The sequence below is a fragment of the Falco biarmicus genome, chromosome 1 (genome assembly GCF_023638135.1).
Source record: "Falco biarmicus isolate bFalBia1 chromosome 1, bFalBia1.pri, whole genome shotgun sequence".
Taxonomy (NCBI): Eukaryota; Metazoa; Chordata; class Aves; order Falconiformes; family Falconidae; genus Falco; species Falco biarmicus.
Window position 1 is genome coordinate 8,649,071 of NC_079288.1, and position 22,332 is coordinate 8,671,402.

At 49.7% G+C, this 22,332-nt stretch overlaps 1 protein-coding gene across 5 annotated transcripts in view; it reads right to left on the reverse strand.

Annotated features, from left to right (window-relative positions):
• GAS7 (growth arrest specific 7) overlaps window positions 1-22,015 on the reverse strand; it is a 103,148-nt gene extending 81,133 nt beyond the window's left edge. For 3 of the 5 annotated variants that reach the window (XM_056326673.1, XM_056326674.1, XM_056326672.1), the window contains exon 1: window positions 21,684-22,011. In XM_056326673.1, coding sequence (XP_056182648.1) covers window positions 21,684-21,866 — 183 coding nt within the window. In that variant the 5' untranslated portion in view covers window positions 21,867-22,011. Of the gene's footprint in view, window positions 1-2,694; window positions 2,834-21,683 lie in introns of those variants that run through there. The other 2 variants (XM_056326675.1, XM_056326677.1) reach the window with 2 other exon arrangements.
• Window positions 22,016-22,332: the final 317 nt, after the last annotated feature.

Sequence of the window (22,332 nt, forward strand, 5' to 3'; positions counted from 1 at the left end):
TTCCCGTTCTTTCTGAAGCCCAGCTATTCTGTTGGTGAACTGTTAGTAATGCGCACTACTGATCAAATATATGACTACACTATGACCCTTTGACATGGGATGAGACACAGAATTCACTGCTAGACTTACGCCCAATTATCACTATTTCTGTGCAATTCACAACTTTTGCTGGTCCAAGAGAATAAAGCTTCAGCCTGTGCATGCTACCTACAGAATGGGCAAGCACAGAAATTGCCTATCACCACAACAACAAAGTTTAAACGTAATTTTGGCTTTGAATTACCGCAACTATACAAAGGGAGCTAGAAGCACCAAGCCTGTATGACTTAATTGCCATAATAAAGCGCATCGCCGATCTGAGAACCAAATGACTCATTTGGAGGAAGGCTGGCCCCCTAATCCCTGGGACTATCCTGCAATGAGGATGCATTTCCAACATGGTCCAGACACTGTGACCTACTGCTTACTCAGGATTCATCACTGAAGCACTGTCTCTCAAAGCAGATAAAAACCCCATCTGATCAGTTGTTCTACATTCAGCAAGTTAATTTTGTTTATGAAATTCAGCATTTCAATATACATCTTCCTCCTCCTTCCTTATGTCCACAGGATATAATTACCTCTTGCTGCAGCAGTGAATTTTAATAATTATAATATGGAAGCATCAGAAGTCATTGGGACTGGGAACCCATTGTGCCTGGTGCTAAGCGTGTAAGGAAAGGAACCTTTTAGATTGCTCTTAAATGAAGAGTAAGCTGCCAGTTGCTCTTATGACAAGTACAGAAGTGTAGACACAGAAGTAGATAAAATCAGCAGAAAAGCATTAACAGGAAATGTTCTATAAATGCAGTAGTATTAAGAGGAAGACAAAGTAAAGGAACCAGTTGCAGCTCAGCAGAGAAGAACTACCCATGGATGATCATGTTCAGTATCTTCAGCAAAAAGTCATCTGCTGATAAAGAAGTCATCCATGATCAAGTGGCTGTCACAGTTAATACTAGCAACAAAGGGTTAATATCTCAGCCTGCAACAGGGAAGGAGTAAGTTGGAGAACACTGATTGATAGATTCAGCCTAAGACTTCTAAAGAACTTACTAGCTCATAAATATCAGAGCAATTGCTTATCATCTTTTAGAATTCATGGAAAGGCAGGGAGAGTTCTGGCAACACAGAAAAGGCAGAACATAGCGTCAAGCCTGGAGAAATGGGAAAAGAAAGAAACGGGGCTGTGGAACAGCACTTGAACTTCAGTTCCTTGAAAATTAATTGAATAAATTATTTAAGAATTTTTTTAAGGACCCTGAGCAGACAAGAAGGATAGAATTTAAAGCAACACCATTTTGTCATGGACGGATCTGTTGATCCAATCTGATCACCTGCACATGGCTGAACACCAGCCCCACGGTGGAAGTGGGGCTGTCGGGGTGTCAGCAGTGGTTCACTCTTCTACAGAGACAACCGTCCTACTGGGAAGGAAAACCAGAGAGCAGCCTGAGACACAGGGACCTGGTAAGACCTCAGCTGGAGCTGTGCGCCAAGTTTTGAGCTTCATTCTCCCAGACATGAACAAACGGGCTAGTCCAGAGGAGATCTAGAAAAAAATGACCTGAAAGGAAAGAGGAGAAGGTGTGTAATACAGAGCGGGAATGAGTGAGAGGGGAGCGTCTTAGATATGTCATCAAGCTGCGGAAAAGAGACAAAGGACAGTCGATCTTCCCATCCATCACAGGTGGGATAAAAAATGGATTTAAATTGAAGGAGGGAAAGTTCAGGGTGGAGGTGATATTGAAGCCATGGTATACGACACTGAAGCCATGGACTTCCTTAAGTAAAGACCAGATAACTGTTTATAAGAAATTACACAGGTATTATTGAGCCTTTCTTGGAGCAGAGGAGTGAGCCTATGACTACAGTATTGGATACACATATGCACCCTGGTCAGCTGTTTTCAAAGATGACACTGCGCTGACAGTCCCTGAGGTGGCTTGGAATAGATGCACTCGATATGAAAATGGAAATATTATTTGAAGTATGACATGATGTATTGAAAGGAAACCAAAATGTAATATAAGTAAATGCTACTTGGAAAAGGTCAATACTTGGAACTGCAAGTTAAGAACTGGGGTGGGGACTACGTAATCTTTCTGACTGCATTCATGCAACAGTCTTTAATAATATTATCACAAATCATTTTCTTCCACAGGCCTCTGACGCTGGAGTTATGTGATTACTGAGAAACTGTGTAACTCATTTCTGTCCTCTGGGAGAAAATATATTACAGGGGTGACGGACTTAGCTGTAAAAGCAACAATTTCGACTGACAGCAATTGGGAATAGGGTCCCGCAGACCACTGTGACATGGGCTTTACCTCTCCTTGATCCTGATATTTAAGAACAAATACAAGTCATACCAGCCAAACCAGTAATACCTCCCTGCAGTCACACAAACCAGGCCATTTTCAAAGGGGTGTAAAAGGCCTAGGTTCAGTTTTGCTCATTGATCACTTCTCAGATCAGTCACGTTCCCCTGCATCCTGACAATTCTCCATCCGTGCGCCCCACGCAAGAGGACATTTCCAACCCGCTCCAAATCATGAAGCCAGACAAGCTTCTGGACTGATCCAGCAGGTGTTTAAAAATGTCAGTAAAAAATGAATGTGCCTGAATGACAGAGACACAAGGTTGTTGTTCTACCTGGTAAAAATCAGACGGAGGTTGATAGGCTTGCAGATCCCAGGCCGGGCTGTGTTATTCGAAGGATTCTGCAGATCAAGGACCTTGGACTCACACTAGGTCCTTTGGGCAGGGCGATCTCTGCCAAAGCCTCGGGCACCGAAGCCCATGCTTGCAACATCTGAGGGTTTCTGTGACAGGCTGGAATACGGAACTGCCTGTTTCCCCTCCAGTCCAGCACCCCAAGGATCCATCCTGTAGCCCTACACTCTCATGTCACCCTCCTCTTTACAGCATGTGGCACTGCCTCTGGTCTCTGGTATAGTTACCTGCACACCATTACCTCAAATTGGCACAAAGAAATAATTCCTAGCCTACAAACCCTCTCCACATGAACTGCCGTGAACGTTTGCATTGTGAACCACAGCAGTATTTGCAGCTGAGGTATTTTGAAGCCTGGGACTGCAAAAATCCTGAACCTAGGCGAAGCAAGAAAGTTCTGTTGAGACTGCCAATTGTATCCCACTGCTTTAGATGGGATTTTTAAGGCCATGGGATTTTCAATTCATGTGTTTTGGTGAAAAAGGTAGAATTCTGTTTTTAATCTAGACTTGATGTCAAAATAAACAGTCAGAAATTTCCTGGTAACAAGCTGCTACCATGTGGAGAGCAGAAAAAGCAGTATGGCAGCACAACTTTTGGTACAGCTAATCCACGAGTCATAGAAACATCCTCTTGAAAATACCCAAGATACCAGGCTCCCAAAGGGGCACATTCTGTCAGAAGCTTGCCCTGCTCAGGGCAGCTCACCACCTGTATTGCTTTCCCCTTGACACTTGCTGTGAAGTCCACAGGACAACTTCTCTAAGACATCGGTCAGGCTGCACGCGGCAGCCTGAACACTTGTGTTGGGCTTAGAGAGGCACAGGTGGGAAAAGAAAGCATTTCGTTCTAGGAAAATTGTTTTCATTCAAACCAGAGAACCTTGCAAAAAAAATATGTATCTGGACCTTCCTGTTCTGCTGCAATGGCGTCATTTATGGAGGAAGGAATTGGGAGCCTTAGCACAGCCTTGCGTTTGCAAGCAGGTCCCCCCTCCTGCTGGACACTGAACACCAGCCTTGGCCTCACACCCGGGAAAGAGGCAGAACGACACAGAACAGATGCTGAATTCAAATTACAGATTGATAACACACACACCCCACCCCAGGCTCTTGCTCTCCAGGTTAGTGATAGGAATAACAGTTTGGCAAGACATGGAAACCACATTTCAGCGCAGCTGCTCACAGAGACTGCCATACAGCTTGTTTTGAGTGCAAGTACATCAGTAGGCAGAGCTGGGCAGTGCTCCCACCTCCATCCAGGACTTCACTCCTCAGGTGCCCACAGCTGAGCCAGGTGGTCTGGTGCTCTCTGATCACCAGGGAGAAACAGAGGCCCCAGCTCCTTCAGCCTGGACATCTGAAAAAGTGTCAGGAGAGTCTGACCACAGAAGTACCTCTTCCTCAGTTGGCTATAAAGGAACCCGAGTGTTTTGTCCCTCTAAAGAAAGGACAAACTGTCTGTGTGTTGGACTGAGAAGCTTCTGCTCCAGGACTGCTCACCTGTCCATATTGGACCATCACAGAAGAAACAATCCTTGAGGCTTGTGAGAAACCTGCTGTCCCTCAGGACATCCCATGCTTGCTCTCCTGCCTGCTGACTGCTCACGGAGAAGCGTGTGCTTGAGTCCACGCAGAGTAAGAGGAAACTGAAGCCACCTCTCTCACTTCTGCCCTCCCGCTTCTTGCCTGCTGTGGGAGGTTGGTGGCTCATGTCTTCCTCTCCCTGCGGCTTTTAATGGGGCTGGTGGGCATCAAATGCATGCAGCCCTCCTGCACAGCCCCAGGTCAGGCACTGCAGCTGCCAGGAGGAGCTCCCGCTCACACCACCCAAAGACTTGGCCTTTTCCACCAGTGAGCTTTGGGTAGCTCCTGCTTAACCACAAACCAACACTCTGTTCCCTTTGGAGAAACCAGCCCCTCTTGCATCATCTGTACAAAAGGGCTGGATGCCTGTCTCAGATGGTGGAGATAGATAACCTGCTTAAGCAGCACACTTACATCTTAGTGATGAGGCAGAAGTCTGGCTCTGGTGCTAACACCTTCTCACCTGTGTGCTCAGACTGCTTCACCCCCCAGCACCCCAGCCCCAGAGAGGCAAGGGGTGCCTTCAGCACCCCTGGAGACCCAGCTGCTGCAACCACAGGGTAAAATACAGGGAAGGCACCGAGCTGCCTCACAGCAGGGTTCTGCTCCTGTCCCCACTCTTGACGCTCACTTTGAAGCTGCTCTGGTGCTCAGTGGCCCTGCAAGCTCCCCCAGCAGAGAAGCCACCCCAGGAGAACAGTGAGTCCCGAGAGCCACACCAGTCCCTGGAGGGAGGTTCAACAGGGTCATCCCAGGACTGCTGCCGAATGCAGCCAGGGTTAAAGAGGCAGGGGAGGACTGAAGGGGAGGCCAGACCAGGTCAGCTCTCCACCCTCACACCATAGGTCTTCACCTGTCATAGCCTAAACATCCCTCACATTGCTCTAAATCTTGCTGTGCCCACTGCTGAACTGAAACACCGAAGGCTGACGGACCACCCAGGATCTGGAGGATCTGTGTGCCTGTGCCACCTCCCTGTGCAGCTCCCATGGACCAGTGTCTGTGTCCCCACTGTCACCGCTGCGTCAGAGGATGTCTGCAGGGCAGCGATGCTCCTGCCCCAGCAGCTCTCTGTTGCCTGCCCCAAGTGCCCATAATTGACCGGATTAAGGGAGAAAAGTAGGTTTGATTACAGAAGGAACTTCCCTGGTGAATCCTGCACAGCTGCAGGATCGCAAGAAAAACAAAACCTGAGGGAAATCTGCGAGGTAATCCTGGCATTGGCCTGACTCCAGCAGTCATCTTGCACACTTGAATGTATTGAGTCTGTGTCTAATTAATCACATGCTATGACACCATGGCAACACGCTTAATATTGTGGGTCTTCAGAATAATATTGCTTAAAAATACAGAGAACTGCAACTTTGCTGTAAGTTGCGGTTGTTGTTCCTCAGACTGTGCTTCTGCGAGAGGGAACCTCTGGAGCTGAAAGCCATTTTCTCAGCATGCAGATAATGAACGTGACATTTCATGATCTCCACTGAAAGAGAAACATCTTTAGATGGGAAACAGGGCTGAGATCAAAATTAGTGTTACAGGAACAGCTTTTGGATCTGGCTTGCTCTTTTCCAAAGTGATATATTTAACGCAATCAACTGAAGATGCTGCCTTCCTACTGCTGGAGCTGAAGCCTAGCAGACAGAGGAGAAAATGAGCCAGATCTGAAGAACTTACAAATAAATTTCTCACCTTGAGACTAAAATGTGGAAGGTGTCAAGGAAGACAACATCATAAATAAAGGAAAAAGATTACAACAAAGGAAAAAAATGTGTCCTATGTTGTAATGATCAGTGATTCAGTTCTACCCCTCAGAAATACTCTGATACGGCAACCGAGGCAGTCACGTGTTACACGAAGAGGCAATTGCCGCTCCCCGTGGAGCAGCGTAAGACACCTTGGGTGTACAGGCTCTATCAGAGGCCAACCTGTAACCTTAGTTGTTGAAGTAAAAGCATTTTTAAGGATTTTAGCTGCACTGCATTTCAAGCCATAAGAAGCTGGAAGATGTCTGCCCTTCAGGCTACATGCCACCTGAACAAAGAGACAATGACAAACCATGAGCCAAAAACATTTGCTACCTGCCCTCCCTGGCAGGCAGAGCCATTTGTGACAGCTGTCTGTCACATCCAAGCCAAACAGTCCTGACGATGCTAATGCCACATTTCTCCATAGGGGTGGGGCACAGGCGTCCCCCTGGGCAGGCACCACCAAGAGCTGGTAAAACACACAGTCCGAGAACCCACAGGGCCTCCACCACCAGAGCAAGGCAAAGGTTATTAGTCAGCACCAGGGCCATTTTCAAAAAACTGGTTCATGGTTTGGCCTGGTTTTGATCCTTCCATAGGTGGTGTGTGCCAGGGAGGATGAAGGTGCATGGCAGTTAAAGCACAAATCCTCTGGGACAAGAGAAAAATGGTAGGAGACTGCAGTAAGGCTCTTGGTGGTGGTGAGGAGGGAATGTCCCATCCCAGCACAGGCAGGGAACAGCCTGAGCACAGCAATTCAAACCAGCCTCCTGGAAATGCCTCCCTCCCACGGGGAGGGGGAACGGGGCTTTCAGGCTCTCTTCCCTCTAACCACAGACAGACACTGCATCCTCCAGCGCTGAAAGCAAAAGCAAATTCCACACCACAGAAACGAACATTGAGATTTGTTGGCTCCAGGGGCTGACACGGGGTCTGGAAACAGACTCGAGTTCCTGAGCTGCTCTTCGCCAGCTGCCTGGGCACATACTCGGCCCTGGCATCTGAGCTTGGGAGCAGGCAGAAGGGAGGGGGGGCTCAGCTCCAACAGCATCGCATAAATCAGGGACGGACACACACAGAGCACTGATCAGTGCTAGCGCAGGGACTGCGGGCATTCCTGCTTGGGTATTTCTGATCCTAGTGTCACAAAAGAGCCATTTCCAGAGATCCACATCTTGTCCAGCAAAAAGCCACTCCATTCAGTCCCATCAGCTCCATTCCGTGTCACAGAAATCACTCTTTCAGCTGTAAGTGCAGGGTCCAAGAGCTGCTGCTTTGCACAAGACCCAGTGCACGGCTGGCCCCCTCTGATCAGCCCTACTCCTCAGCACCCTGCTCTTCTCCCCCCATCCTGCTGGAATGCTTAAATACATAAGAACGAGCCTATTCCGGGTCAGCTCACTGGGGGTGATAGGACCCATTGGCTGCAGAGTCTAAGCCTAATTCTAAATCCACGGAGGTCAACTGGGAGAAAAGCATGAGGCAGAGCCCTGGAGGCTGCAGCAGGGCCTGGGCCAGCCCACCTCTCCGCGCAGCCCACCGGCAGGCAAGGCAGCAGCCTGTGGGCCCAGGAGTGCCAAGATGTGGGCAGCTTCCCATGGGACATCAACGCAAACAATACAATGAGGTCATCCGTGTATCTGAAATGATCTGTGCTTGCTTGCAAACTAGCAGCCTCTCAGCCCAGGAGATAGGGGTGGAGCAGCTCCCAGCCTGAAGAAGGGAGCCTAGAGAACCTGTGCCATAGCGTCACAGTCACAAGGGAGGTGGCAGCCCCTTACTCCCCAGATCAGACTGAAGTTGTCCTCTCTTGGACACACAGAAGGGGTAATACATGGGTGCAAGCCTATAAGGCTGTGATATAAAGAACTTGCTGGGCATCACTGGGTGGAGCTCCGTGATCAAGTTCAACGTACTGGAGTAAAAAACGCAGCTGGAGTTGTAGCATTCAGTTTCCCTGATGCGTGGTGAGGGCAGCAGCCCTCAGCTTCTTTCCCCTTTCATGTGCTGCTTGGGGCTGGTGGCCTTTATCTGTGGGTTCCTGGCCATGGGCATCCAATGTGGCTGGAAGACCTCCTGTCCTGCTCCAGCAGAGAGTCCCACCTCTGAGATGTGGTAGGTCCCACCTCAAAACCGACAAGATCATTAAGCAGAGATCGCTGCAGGAGGCAGGATAGAACAGGGCATCTCCCAGCATATAAGGCAGGCAGCACCCTGCCTGGTGCACATCGGGCACTGGCCACAGCGATCGCAACATGCTGGGAACCGATTTGCACCAGGCCTCCTCCCTGCCGCTCCCAGCACAGCCAGCAAAATACACATCAGTAGAATTTGCCATGGCCCCATCCCCGAGCTGAATTACAGCTCATGATCATGTCTCTGGTCAGCACTGGAAGAAAGCTTTGTCCCTCACTGAAGATCCATATTCAAACTTGGTAAATTGTGCTGGCCAAGGGTAGAATGGAGAAGGAGCGAAGGAGTCCATCAAACCCTTGGGCAATGCAGCTGAGATAGGAGCTGGCAACAGGGTCTCACTGACTCAGGTTCATATCAAGCTTATTTTCCAAAAGGGATCCATAGATAATTTAAACATGATTTAATACCTGAAGTTTTATTCTTCATCCCATAACAGACTGAGGTTCAATTCCAGTCTTCATTCGGTGCCAGTTATCACTGTGATAATCAGTTCACAGCGCAATGAGACGGGTCATAGGCCCTCCTCTAAATCTTGCTATTGAGAGTGATTACTTGTCCTTGGGTAATGAATTAGTCCTATTATATAGCAGCTGGCACAGGAGAAGCAAATCTGCTGCTCAGGCAGCTCATTACATGGGCAGAGCTGGAACTGCTCAGCCATGTGCTACACACAGCCCTCAGCAGGATTTTTTAACTGAATTCTGCAGACAGTACACACATTCCTCTGGGACTGCAAAATGCACTACATTCATCAGTCCAGTTTCTGGCTATTGCTTTTTGAGTTAAGCATTTTCTCACTCCTTGGAAATATAATTCGTCTTCTGTGCAATTTCTGCATGGCACTTTGTCTATCACTGTCAAACTATGTCAATTCTTCATTCTCTGCCACCCCTTGCAAACTCTGTCACTCCAAATCTCAATTTCTCTCCTCTAAACTCCTCCATATGAATCATTCCTTCTCCCCCACTACCAAAAACTTGCCAGCTCTCGATGTTACCTCCTCTGTGCCCAAGCCTCACTTCAGCAGCAACCAAAACTGCTCTTGCCATGCACCAACGTGTCATTGTAGGTCTGGCTTCGTGGCACATGGGTCAAGGATGAGCACATGGGCACGCAGCAACTGCAGAGTTTTGCTTTGGAAACATGAATAAAGTGCTAAATAAGTGAATTAGAAAGGATCAGGAAGACAAAGCAGATGCAGCCAGCCAGTTTCAAAGAACATTCTGAAAGCGCTTATAGATCACCAGAGGAAAAAAAAAGCAGAATGACAGAATACACTCAACAGCAATATTATAACCATGATGGCATAAGTATACATGTTAGGTACTGTTGGGAGTACTGGTATTTTCTGTGAGACCAACCATCACAAGCATGCTTGTGAAAACGTAAACTCCTTTCTGTGCAGACTTTTAGAAGAAAAGAAGCAGTCAAGGAGCGAGAAAACTACTGTGCAAAATAAAAAAAATTGATAAGCCAGAAAGCAAGGAGCAGAAACAAAAAGTTAGTCTTCCTCAAGACAAGAGTCAACCACAAAGGCCTGATGCTGCTGCTCATTCCTCAAGCAATTCAAGATAAGGAGACCGAGAAGTGTGTTATAAATATGTGCAAGTTATACATAATTTTTTAAGTGAGGCGAAAGCCTGAAGAGCTTCACTAAGTCTCCACTGAACAAGTAACATCACAGCAAACAAATTACACTGGCAGTAAATGCAAAATATTACATATGGAGGTATTAATTGGAATGCTACAGGTATTTTTCATGTCCCAAACAACGTTCACCAGCTCAAAGATCCTTGCTCCTTTCATCTGTCTTCCACAAGAGCCGGTCCTCTGGCAGTCCAGGGAGCTCTTAGGAGAGGGGAGATGCTTTGTTTTAACCCCTTCCATCCTTACCATTCAATGCTGTATTTTTCCTCAGCAGTCTTAGGGCTGCTTGACCATTGTCTGACTGAATGAGTGTCAGAAGGCCAACAGAGGCCTCGAGCAATGCTGCAATGCCAGAAAGTACACTGCAGGTTCAGTAAGAGATCAGATTTAACTCTGACCTAACAGATCTGCCTGTGAAAGTTCAGGAAAATTCGCAGGAGTTTCAGGTAAAGGATAGGGGCAAATATGGGAAGATAAAATGAGCGGCTTGCGACCTTTAATTATGTTGTGATGTGTTTCTGCTCCTTCCTCACTCACACCTTTCTCCCTTTTACCCATTCCTGGACTCACTGAGTGTCCAAAGACTAAGATTCAGTGCTAATGGGACACCCTGACAACTACAGGCTGGGTATCCAGCCCAGAGGGAGCTCCGGCTTTCTCTCGACGTAGTGGGCTAAAGTCTTGCCGTGTTGCCCCTGCTCTGGCAGCTCCACCAGCAATGCTGCCCAGCTCTGGATCTGGTGCTGCAGCAGCAAGCAGCATCGCAGCTGGGCTGGGCAGACCCTCTGCAGCTTTCACACCAGCGGCATGCCTTCCTTGCTTTGGCGCACTCTGTAAGACAGCCACGGAAAACTCACTCACCCACCCACCTTCCTTACAGACTTAGCCTGATCCATCCTATATACAAACATCCCAGGTCTTTGCAAAACTTTTTAATTGCCTTTTGCCGAGTTTTTTTTTCCCCTCCATGGAAAACCAACTGACAGGGCAGAAGAGAGGGCACTGGTCAACAGGGGCCCACAAAGTGATACCAGACAAAACGGCTGATGTTGAAATTACTTTGTTCCTAGCATACACCCTGGGGACTGCAGTGGCAGAGGCACAGAGGGCTGTCACAGGCTGCCACAGAGCTGGGAAAGCTCTGGGAGAGCTGCGCAGTAAACAAGCTTGGTGCTCAGAGCAACAGTGGACGACCACAGTGCTTTTGCTGCCAGCATCACAGTGGGAGTATCTAAGGCTCAAGAACAGTCTGCACTGTCCACACTTACCAACGACAAATGTCGGAAAAGTGCCAGACAGATCTCAAACAACACCAAAGAAAGATTTTTGGCCTTTGGGTCTGTACTCATCTATGAGTTCAAAGATCAGTGACCAAAGTCACCCATTCGCCTAAATTCACCCCAAAGCGGCCCACATTAACAACCGAATACTGAGGAGACTGTTCACAAATGCTAGAAAAGATGTATGTCAAAATACACTGGCCTGTTCTACTGCTAGTTGTGTTCTACAAAATGCAGGGTGGTAGCTCCTGAGTAACCTGTGGCATCCCCCTTCTGGAATTTGCCAGCAAAAAAGCAAACCACAAAAGAATTAGGCCAGGGGTCCTCAAACTTTTTAAACAGGGGGCCGGCGCGCGGATGAAGTGGCAGGCAGTCATCTGCGGCTGCTTGGTTTTCCCCCTCCAACCCCCGGTGGGGGGGTGTCTGTAAATACTGGGGGGCCGGATTGAGGACCCTGGGGGGCCATATCTGGCCCGCAGGCCATAGTTTTGAGGACCCCTGTATTAGGCCAATACAAAAGCTATTTTCATAGCATAATGGGGAAAACTGGGTTACTAGTATGAGCAAAACCCCTTCTCTGCTATTACATACACCTGTAAAAGGCATGCTTCCCAGGAAAGTCACCCCAGTGTGCACAGAGAAAGAATCACGGCAGGCAGAGCATTACCAGTAAGTCTGTAGCGCATGGAGCGTCACCTGCTCTCCCCCTCAACCCAAAGAGGTGTGCTTTCGCTGGTATGGCAGGTATGCAAGGGGCTCCTGCCAGCCCAGTCCTCTCCAGTGCCCAAGCCCCATGTGCACAGGCACAGCCCATCTGTCTGTGCTGCAGATACTGTACAAGTCTGTAGAGCTGATAGCCCAGGTCTCCTGCCACATACCAACCCTTCACACGAGGTCCTCTTGATAGGTAATGTTTTACACAGTGGCGTGACAAAAAATTCCAACTACACTAAAACATACTTCGATTTTTCAAGACAAACACTTGTTGAAGCACCCTGTTCTTCAAAAACAGTGGCTGAACAAACTGCCTTGATTTTATGCTGTTCTGGACTCTAAGTGGATCATGCCAATAAAAGGGAGCACGACACATAATTAAATATGGCCAATGATTCTTTGATGTAAACTGATGACAGTGTGCAAAGTACACAGTGGGGACCATCAAGTCCATTATGCTTTTTTCAGATCTCCCCTGGTCCTCCTTTCCCTGTCTGCAAATGTGGGGCTGTGCGTGGTTACTGGAAATGTGCACAGCGGGGAGCAGCCACCGCAGCATAGCCCAGGCGTTCAGGAGGCTTTCAGCAAATCTGCCATGTGTGCACAGTAACCAGGCACATCCCACAAGCGCTGGATTCTGAAAAAGCTGCATAGAACAAGTGTTCCATGGAAGTGTCAGAAATCAAAGACAGAAATACCGGTGCCTTATGTCAAATATTCCAAGACACAAGTTAACAGGGCTGCCTGCTGTGTTCAGCGGGCTGACTCCCCGTGCCCTGCTGGTCGTGTGAACAGGATGAACACATGCAACATGACAAATACCACTCTTGCTGCCCCGAGTTGTAGCATGGCCACAGCGAAAGCGACTGCAACAGTCCCAAAGAGTTCCAAAGACAGATACTATCTGCAATGCTGCAGCACCACATAGTTGCTCCTATTTTTATGGGACTTCCACAAAACAGAACATCCTATCTTTGGGATTGCACTTGGTGTCAGCAGTCAGTGAAACAATGAAAACAAGCCCTGAGTACATACTTAGACATTTTAGATTCTGGTAATGCAGAATCATTACTGATAATAATGTGCTCCACGGGGCATAAGCAACTATGGAAGATAAGGAATCACATAGAATAAAAGAATGGTTTAATCTGATTATTTTAACGATCAGTTAATTCTACTGATTTATTATCATACAGGTAAAAGTGAAATATTAGAGAAAACCAAAGCCCACCAAATCTGCCACAATCTTCTGGTCTTGTTTTCAGAGCTAAATTTTCCATTTTGGACACCCAAGTGAAGCGGTTTTTTTTTAGAAAATACTGAGCATCTGGCATCTTCTCATTATTCCTACTGTCTCTTTTTGAACTACATTCAGTATAAAGTACCACGTAATACAATCAACACACATTTGCAGCGCAGTGCTCATCATTTAAGGTACATTCTGCATCCAAGTTGGAAAGTGAGACTATTTAGACTACCCCATGCCTACCACTGCAGAAACCACTCCTGTGTTTGTCTACAGGGCACGTGCCCCATTCAAAGCACAGAATGAACAGGGAATTCTTGAGGGAACTAAGTGATCTTTAAGTGAGTCTTTAAATGACCCACGGTTTTCATCTTCACAGTATATCCACCCTTAACGTGCAGGTGCACAGCAACTCATTCAGTCTTTAACATCTACAAGGCAGACACCTGCAGTGAGACCATTTTTATGCTCTCTTTGTAATCCATGGGCAGGAAGAGATCCTTCCAGATTAAGCCTCCCATGACTTTCTTATTTTTTTGGTCTTTTAGCTAAGGATAAAGAAAAATATCTTTTAAAATTCTGTCCTGTGCAATTTCTGCAAGACTACCGATGAGACTGTTCCCACCTGCTGCAGGTGCAGCATCCACAAGCCCAGGTTCTGCAACACCCCTACTCAAGCAGAGGACAAAAAAGCTCACAACAAATGTCACACCCATTAGTAAGACCCTTCCTTTCATGAATTTTGGGTATTTATGGTACTATTCAGTTACAAAATGCGATCCATAATTTCAACAGCCCAAGACAATGATCATCAGATAGGTGACAGACAGCACTCTTGTGAGCAAGGGATTGCGAACTGTGGTATCACATCTCCTTCATGTTCTCATGGGGCTTTAAAATCCCTCAGAAAAGTGATCCTCTGGCAGCAAAACATAATTTCCTCACCCTTTTAATAAGAGAAAATAGATTATTTCATTTTGTTCACATTTCCCTGAAATGCCAGTGGTTGATGACCGTGTCAGTTTCCAGCCTGAAAAGATACAGTTACCAAAAGTCACAGAGAGAAAAAATGCCACTTTGAAACTAAAACACAAAGCAGTTCCACATGATTCTCGTTGTCGCTCCTATCTCACAAATGCCCTGCTTTGGACAAAGGTTTGCTGTTGACTCATGTGAAGCAGACCAGCCTCAGCAGCTGTGAGCACCAAATTTTGAAAACTCTGCCCTTCCCTCCGGAGACAGCACCTGCAGCAGCCTCGTCTGCAGCCTTGTGAATCTCCCCCTTTGCCTTCCTCGGTCTTCCCCACAGGGAGTCATCCCTGCACCGGGAGGATCAGCATTATCCTTCTGTGCCTGGAGGAGATGCCACCCCCTCCTTTGGCCGCAGTTACTGCTCCTCCCCAGCACCATCTCTCAGTGGCAGAATAGCCAGAAGGTGCCACAGGCATCCCTGGGCAGGGCCGGCAGGGGACAGGGGCACCAGTCCCAGCCTGGCAGCTGCTCAGCCAAGTAGCTGGACTGCTCAGCTTGCAGTGTCAGACACTGCACAGGTTCCCGAGCACAGCACCATGCTCTCTCCCTAGCCAAGCCACCTACAGAAGGGTTCAGCACCCACAGCCTTATCACACTGGACTAAGGACCAGATTCCTCTCCCACCACACGAGACTACATATTGGATCGTGACTTCTTCCACAATATCTTTAGAAAAAAGCAGCAAAAATTGTACCCCAAATTGTCACACATCCCCTCAGTCCTTGTTGCTTTCCAGGACTTATGTTGAGCTGATTTTTGAGTGGAGAGATGGAGGAATGAGAAAGTGTGAGGTAACATACTCCAAGGGTGTAGAAGAACCTGCTAAGAAAGCAAAGCACCATTGCTGCGTGCAGGAGGTGCCGACACCACATACAAGTTTCCCAGGCCTCAGGTACTCACAGCCAGGCAGATACTTCCCATACACAACCTTACTCTTCTTTGTACGGTCATCGGGAAAAGCTCTGTTGCAATGGGTATCAACATCTCCGCTCTTCCAAGTGTATCATCGTACACGTTACATAGCTCCCACGACAGCTGCCCGTGCCAGCCCTCTCTGTGGCAGCACACAGCACAGCTGTCACACTGTAGTACTGCCTACAGTAATGCTCATTTCTAGGGCTGGCTGGATATTTTCTGACAAAATGTTTTGGGGTTTTTCCTGGTCAAAATGCTCCATCACTAATGTGAAGAAAGAGAAACATAAACCATAATTTTTTTCTCTGTAAAAATAAGAGGGTTCATCACAATACTGTTTCACATAAATGTTCAGAAGTTGAATTTTGTTATGAAATGGAATTCTCCCTGCTCATCAGGTGGCAGGTTCTAGTTTCTCCTTGAGCACACTGTCTCCTTGGATCGTATCATCTTATGACAAGACACGGTTTGGCACTGAAATCCTCTACACATTCTCTGCTATTGCAAAATAAATTAAAGGCATTATTATTTCTATGAATTCCTTTCAACACTTTTCTCTGTGACTACCTGGGCATGAAGCAGTTCATGCCATGCCTCCCGCAGCGAAGCATGCTGCAGCCTCCAGGCTCAGCTGTTTGCACATTTCAACATCCACATGGCAGATGCCACACATTGGGTTAGGCGAGGTGATTACCCCCCCGAATACTACACAGCAGTGGAAATAATGTATAAAAAAAACCCTGTCCGATGCCTGCACATGCACCATGCATCAGGGGGAAGCGTGCAACCCTTCCCTTCCAAAGGGCCTCACAGCTCAGGCAAATCAAGCTGTGGAAGTGCAGACAAGATCAGCAGCAGCAGTCAGTCCTATGCTTGTCTCAGATTCCAGAGCCACCTCCATCCATGCTGGAAGCACACACTGTGCTTCACAGAGACTTACATCTGTGGGATGACTGAAGCTATAAAAAGTGCTGACAATTTTCAGCAAATTTGCATATGTTGCTACTGCTGCTGCTTATATAAGTGATTTCTAGCTAACCACAAATACAAAAAAGCAATGCCCAAAATAGATTTTCAAACAAACCGCTTGCAAATGTGACTGAATGACACATCTCCCCACCACTCTGAAAATCAGTCCTCTAGAACAGCAGACACAACAGCCAGCATTTCCCCAGAGGGTCCCGTGCAAAGCAACCCCCAGACTGCATACCCAAGAGGTCCAACACCACCTTGCCCTCCTGATATCTACGCTGCCCTGCACTAGTAAAGGTTGTGACAAAATGGGACACACACAAGACTTGTACTAGGTTGCTCTCAGGTCTAGGGCTGTATAGATCTTTCTACACACATCATCATCCCAAGCATCTCTGGTGCAGGTGGAGCACAGAGGCAGTCAGCCTCTGGATAGGACACATTTGTTGCCTTCAGCTGTTAAGAAACCCCTCACTGTGTCACATACCATGCTCTGTTTGCTCTGTACGTGTGCTCACCATAGCAGTGCTGGCTTGAAGGACTGCTCATCACCTGTGTCTGCATAGATTCTTCTTTGCACCAGGCTGGAAAGGGCAATTGCTTAACCTGGGACAGAGCAGTAACACCACTCTCAGTGATAACACTACCAGGCAACAGCCTGGCACAGAGGGTCCCTGTATGGCTCTCCTCAAGTCGCCAAAAAGTCAGGCAAAAATATAAAAGTATGCATGAGGGAGGAAACGGTCAAAAGATGCAGCTGCTAGTCCCTGACATTCAGGTCTTATGGCTGACACAGCTATAAACCACCAAAGAGGGGGGTGAAGGCTGGAGCTGGTGGTGTATCTGCTCAGTGGGACATGCATCACAAGCAACAACATCACTCCTTCCCCGAGCCCTTGAACATGGAGAAGCGTGTTGCTTGCTCATAGACCAAACTCAGTCAAAGCAAAACCATATGAATTTGGCAGGAGTCTTTCAGATTCCTCTGGTGTCAATGGATTCTCATGTTCAGGAAATACTGGCTAGGGGCTGTTTCTCCATTAACCTACTACCTGTCAGAGCACAACAGTATGAGAAACAGTACTTGGCTTCCCAGCACAAGGAAGGCAAGGACATGCTGGAGAGAGTCTGGCAATGGACCACAACTAAGGGATTGGAGCATCTGTCATACAAGGAAAGGCTGAAGAACTGGTACTGTTTAGCATCAAGACAAGAAGAATCAAGAGGGATGTTATCAATATGTATAAAACTGGGGGGGGTGGGGGGGGTGGGGTGTGCGGCAGCAGCAGCAATGGGATAGGATGACAGTAAGAAAAGCAGAGACAGACTATTCTCAGTGGTGTCCAGTGAAAGGATGAGATGCAATGGGCACAAATAAAACCACAGAAAATTCCTTTTAAACACTACAAAAAACTGTGAGGCTAGTAAAACACTGGAATAGGTCGCCCAGAAAGGTTGTAGAGTCTCCATCTTTGGAGATATTCAAAACCTGACCAGCCACGGCCAGGGAAGCTGGACTAGCTGATCTCCAGAGGTGCCTTCCAATTCTGTGAACAAGACTGCAGCAGCCTCCCTGCCTGCTGCCAACCAGCCTGGCCCTAGGGAACCCATCCGGAACCCTGTCACAGAGCTAACACCCTCACTTGCTCACTTTGCTCTCTGCTTTTGATTCATGGTATCACTTTTGCTTTCTGACAACTGTATGTTCTCCAGAGCTCACAGAGACATCTTGTTCCTGGCTTATCCCTACCACACACTCCTCCAGCTCTCATTGTTTCCACCATTGCCATGAGCAGGAATCTCCAGCCATCGCTTTCTTCTAACCCACCACTGTGGGCCTGCGGCAACCACAGGAGCTGGAACCAAAGGGTGCCAAACATCTTTACACCTCCCTGTGTCTCTCTCGCTCCACATTCACTACAATTTTGGTCCTTTCCTTGATCTTCTGTGATGAATGAACCGAACAAACTTTTTTGCTAGCAAGAGAACTCAGGAAGCAAAGGCAGCAATCCCTCAGGAACATCCATCTCTAGCACTGGAGTTCATCTCCCACAAGCTATCTTCATGGCTTTCTTAGAGCTGACCAACTCCACATTTGCCATTAAACCCCATTCTGGTTCACCACCAACCACAGATACCTATTTTTCTCCACCAGAGCCAAGAGCTACCACAAGGTGTGGGTCTGCACGAGGAGGAGTGTTGCAGCACTTTCCAGACTATCAAGCTACCACAAGATCTTTTTTTACCACCTCATACCAGCATACGCTTCATACAGTCCCTCTGATGCCTTCTCCACATCTTGCCTCATCCAGGGCATGCTCTCTCTTCTCTCCGCTTCTTCCTCTCTCCCTTTCTCTTCCTTGGCTGCTCTCTCTTCATTGGCTCTCAACCACTTAACAGAACAAGTCACACATGCAACTTATCTACATCGGCCAACCCACCACCCCTGAAGCCAGCCCACAGTTGTATATGATCAGTGCTAATTAACCCAGCTTCATTCCAGTACAGAAGAGGACCCTGCCCTGTTCTCAGCTCCCGGATAAGCCAGCTAGAGCCATGTGGCAGCATGCAGAGGACTGGCGCTGGCAGCTCTGCAGCCCGTCTGCCCGTGAAGAGATGCAGATGGAGCAGCACAGTTCCTCCCAGGTCGGAGAGAGCATCAGGAACAGCCATTCCTCCTCTTTTGTCTAGCAGGAACCAGCTCAGTGCAGGCTGGCTGCTAAACTGCTCACGGGTGGAAGAGACTCCCCTCTCACCTGCTGTCCTTTGTGCCTTCCTTGCTTTCCTCTTTCAGCTGAGGACCAAAACTCAGCGCAGACTATAAGAGCACTGTCAGGGGAGATTTCAGCGTTGGTAGATGTGAAGTTGTATGGATAAGAAAATCCAGCCTGCCTGTCTATAGACAGTGCCAGGTTTAAAGACACAAATGCTTTAGAAGGTCATCTCCTTTTGGTCGCACGCAGCCTCCTGACAGACTTTGCTGAGAGGAGAAAAGGTGTGTGCCATGCAGGGCAAACCCTCCCTGCCCTGGCACATGTCGGGCAATGCTACAAGCCATGTTCATCCACTACTCTGGCAGAAAATGCAGCCAGCTGTCCTTCGGGACAGTGAGGTACAGGGCTCTACAGAGAAGAGCATAGGTACTTGCTGGAGTGAACTAGCATGGGGAAGTAAGGGCATCACAGAAGGCGGGAATAACATCTTCCTCTTTCAACAACTGCCTGTGGTTACGTTCAGCTCAGAACATAATGCGGAACCTTAACGAAAGCTGCAGGGCCAGGGCCAACTGAAGCCAGCCTAAGTGCTGGTTGGTACTAAAAGGAGAATCGTGTTCATGGCCCCATCTGGTGATCATCACCACCCATTGTCATCACCTCCCTGACGCCAGCTCCAGTATCAATGGTTGGACAGGGACTTGGATCAAAGAACAGAGAGGGACAGTACCTCTATCACAGCATCTTTCAGTGAGATCAGGTCCCTAAGCAAGCCAGCTACACGCCTGCACACGAGGGAAAGGCTAGCTGCACAGAGCCCTGAGAGACACACAGATACTTCTTCTCACACATCTACTTCACTCTCATGTATGCTAAGTATCTGTGGTCCCATAAATTTGGCTGATTTCGTTATTTAGCTCTCATTTGACATATTTATTAACTCTAGCTCACAGTCCTTACCAGGCAGAACCTGTGGAGAAAATGAAAACATGCCAGAGTGAACACCACCACTTGGCACTTGCTGTCTGTCTTGCCTTCTTTCTGCAGGTTTGCTCAAGAGAAAGGAGGCTGGGCTGTGTGCACAACTGCCTGCAGCAAAGTTTTCAGCGGTACACAAGCCGAGGGTCGGAAGGGCACACCTGTGGGGCAGCAGGCACTGGTCTGAGCACAGTGGAAGCTGGAACTTGCTCAGACTTAAGTAGGAGAAGAGGAGTTTCCAAGAGGGAGATGATAGGAAAGCAAAGGTATTGCATACACAGAAGTGATTTCCCACTGCCTTTGCTCAGCAGAGTTCCTTCCATCTCATGATACATTCTGCCTCAAACAATTCCTAAATTCCTAGTTAGATGTGTAAATATTTAGCAATTTGTGAAACCACAAACATTGACACATCTCAGTAAACAATCTTGTAAGTGGGAAAACTGACAAACAAAAGGACTCCCACATTCTTAAGCTTATCAGAAAACATCCCAAGTGCTTCAGGGGCACGTGAAAGTCCCAGGCCTCACTCTTGTAGCACTGAGTGTGGAAATTTTGCTTCTACTTCCGTGACTTTCCCAGTAGGAATGAGAAACAGAAGCTCAACAGAAACATCACAGTTTTTTTTAATTCATTTGGACTAGAGGAACCAAAAGGCAATTTTGCCAGCTCTATAGGCAAAACGTCCTTTTGCACAGAATCTTTTGCTCACAGGACATTGCTCTGCATGCATGTGGCAGGTCCCGTTCTGCCACCCTGGATTCCCCAGAGGGTGTGCATGGAAAACCTGGGGTGGGTAGTGCCTGCCTCGCATCTAAGCAAAGCAGGTTCTCTGAGGCCCCTTAGAAACCTGGAGGACAAGCAGAGGCTGACCCAAGGAACACTGTGCAGCTAACCACTTTGGCCTGGTCGCCACAAGGACATTGCTTCAGAACATCTCCATACCCACGTGCTAGGTTAAATTGCAAATGACTACAGGGCATGGTCAGCAAAGGAAGGGCTGATGGGCTCATGGCAGGTTCTTGCTTTGGCGCATGAGGTGTTTCAGTTTTCCCTTTCAGAAATGCAGAGACTGTGAAGGCACTCTTCACGGATGTGTTATTTTACACTCACATTGCGTCCTGTTTGCACAGGAGAGAAAGCAATAAACCAGCTCAGCTGCAAGCAGTCCTGCGGTGGGAATACAGCCGTTCCCTGGCTGTCAGGGCCCTGAAAACAACGGAAGCTAACGGAGCTTCTTGGCATCGTGACGGAAAGCCTCAGAGTCTCGGCGACTGATTCTAACTCTGCTTGGGCTTTCCGGGGCAATGCCCCACATACAGCGGCAAGGTGCCTCCAGCCAGCCGAGGGAACTGTTGCAACAGAAGGGACGTACGGGGATTACTTCATCCGGAAAGCAAAGCCAAGGGACGTTCAGCGAAAGGAAACCAGAGGGAGAGGGACGGGGAGCGGGAGCGGGACGGGGAGCGGGAGCAAGCGAGGAGGGAGAGGATCTTGCCCAGCATCTGGCCCGCACGCACGGCTGACAGGGGCTGCACCGCCTCGCCCACGACTTGTGGTGCCGTTCAGCGGCTGTGAAAGCGCCGGGGCCAGCGGGGCCCGCGGCTGGGGGCGCGCCGGCCCGGCCCCTCGGCGGCTGCGGCGGCGGGAGCGGGAGCGGGGCCGTGCCGCAGCCCCCCGCGGCGCCGGGCACTCAGCGATGCCCGGGCGGGTCCCGGCGGCACCGGCGCCCTGCAGCCCCGCGTGCCCCCCGCGCCGCCCGCACACGCGGCAGCACCGGCGGCGCAGCCCGGGCCGTGCCCGGCGGGGGGCTGCGGCACGGCCCCCTCCCCTCGCCTCCCCTCCCCGGCCCGGCCGCCCGCCCGGCGCGGCCCCGCTCTTACCTCCAGCAGCTGCACGTAGCTGGCCGGGAACCAGCCGCGCAGCCCGTCCTCCTTCTGCCCTTCCCACCAGCCGCCGTCCGGCACCTGCAGCACCGTGATCAGCTCCCCCGCGGCGAAGCGGAGCCCCTGCCGGTGCCGCTCCCCGGAGAAGGGGTACAGCGTCTGGCAGCGGGAGCCCGACATCCTGCCGGGCCGCGGCCGCGCTCCGCCCGCGCCCGCTCCGCGCCGGGGCTGCGGGAGGCCCCGCGCTGGCCGCGCCCCGCGCCCGCCCCGCCGCGCCGCGCGCGCTCCAGGGCCACGGCGGCGCCACGCGCGGGCGGAGCGGGGCAGCCCCGGCGCCGGGAGCCCACGGGCGCGGGCGGGGAGGGGGCGAGGCGGGGGCGGGGCGGGCCGGGGGCGGGGGGGGGCAGCCGGGCGCGCAGCCGCTCCGCGTGTGCGGCGCTGGTGTCGGCGGGGCAGCGTGTCCGTGAGTGACGGGGAGGGGGGGACGCCGCGTGTGCGCCGGTGCACGAGAAACGTCCGGGGGGGGGGGGGGGGGAGTGGGGGAAAGGGGAGGGGGGCCCTGTGGGCCCCGCGTGCGGTAGCGCCCCCAGGTGTGCCCCAGCCGCGCGCGCAGCCGCGCCCCCACCCTCCCCGCGCCCCCCTGCCG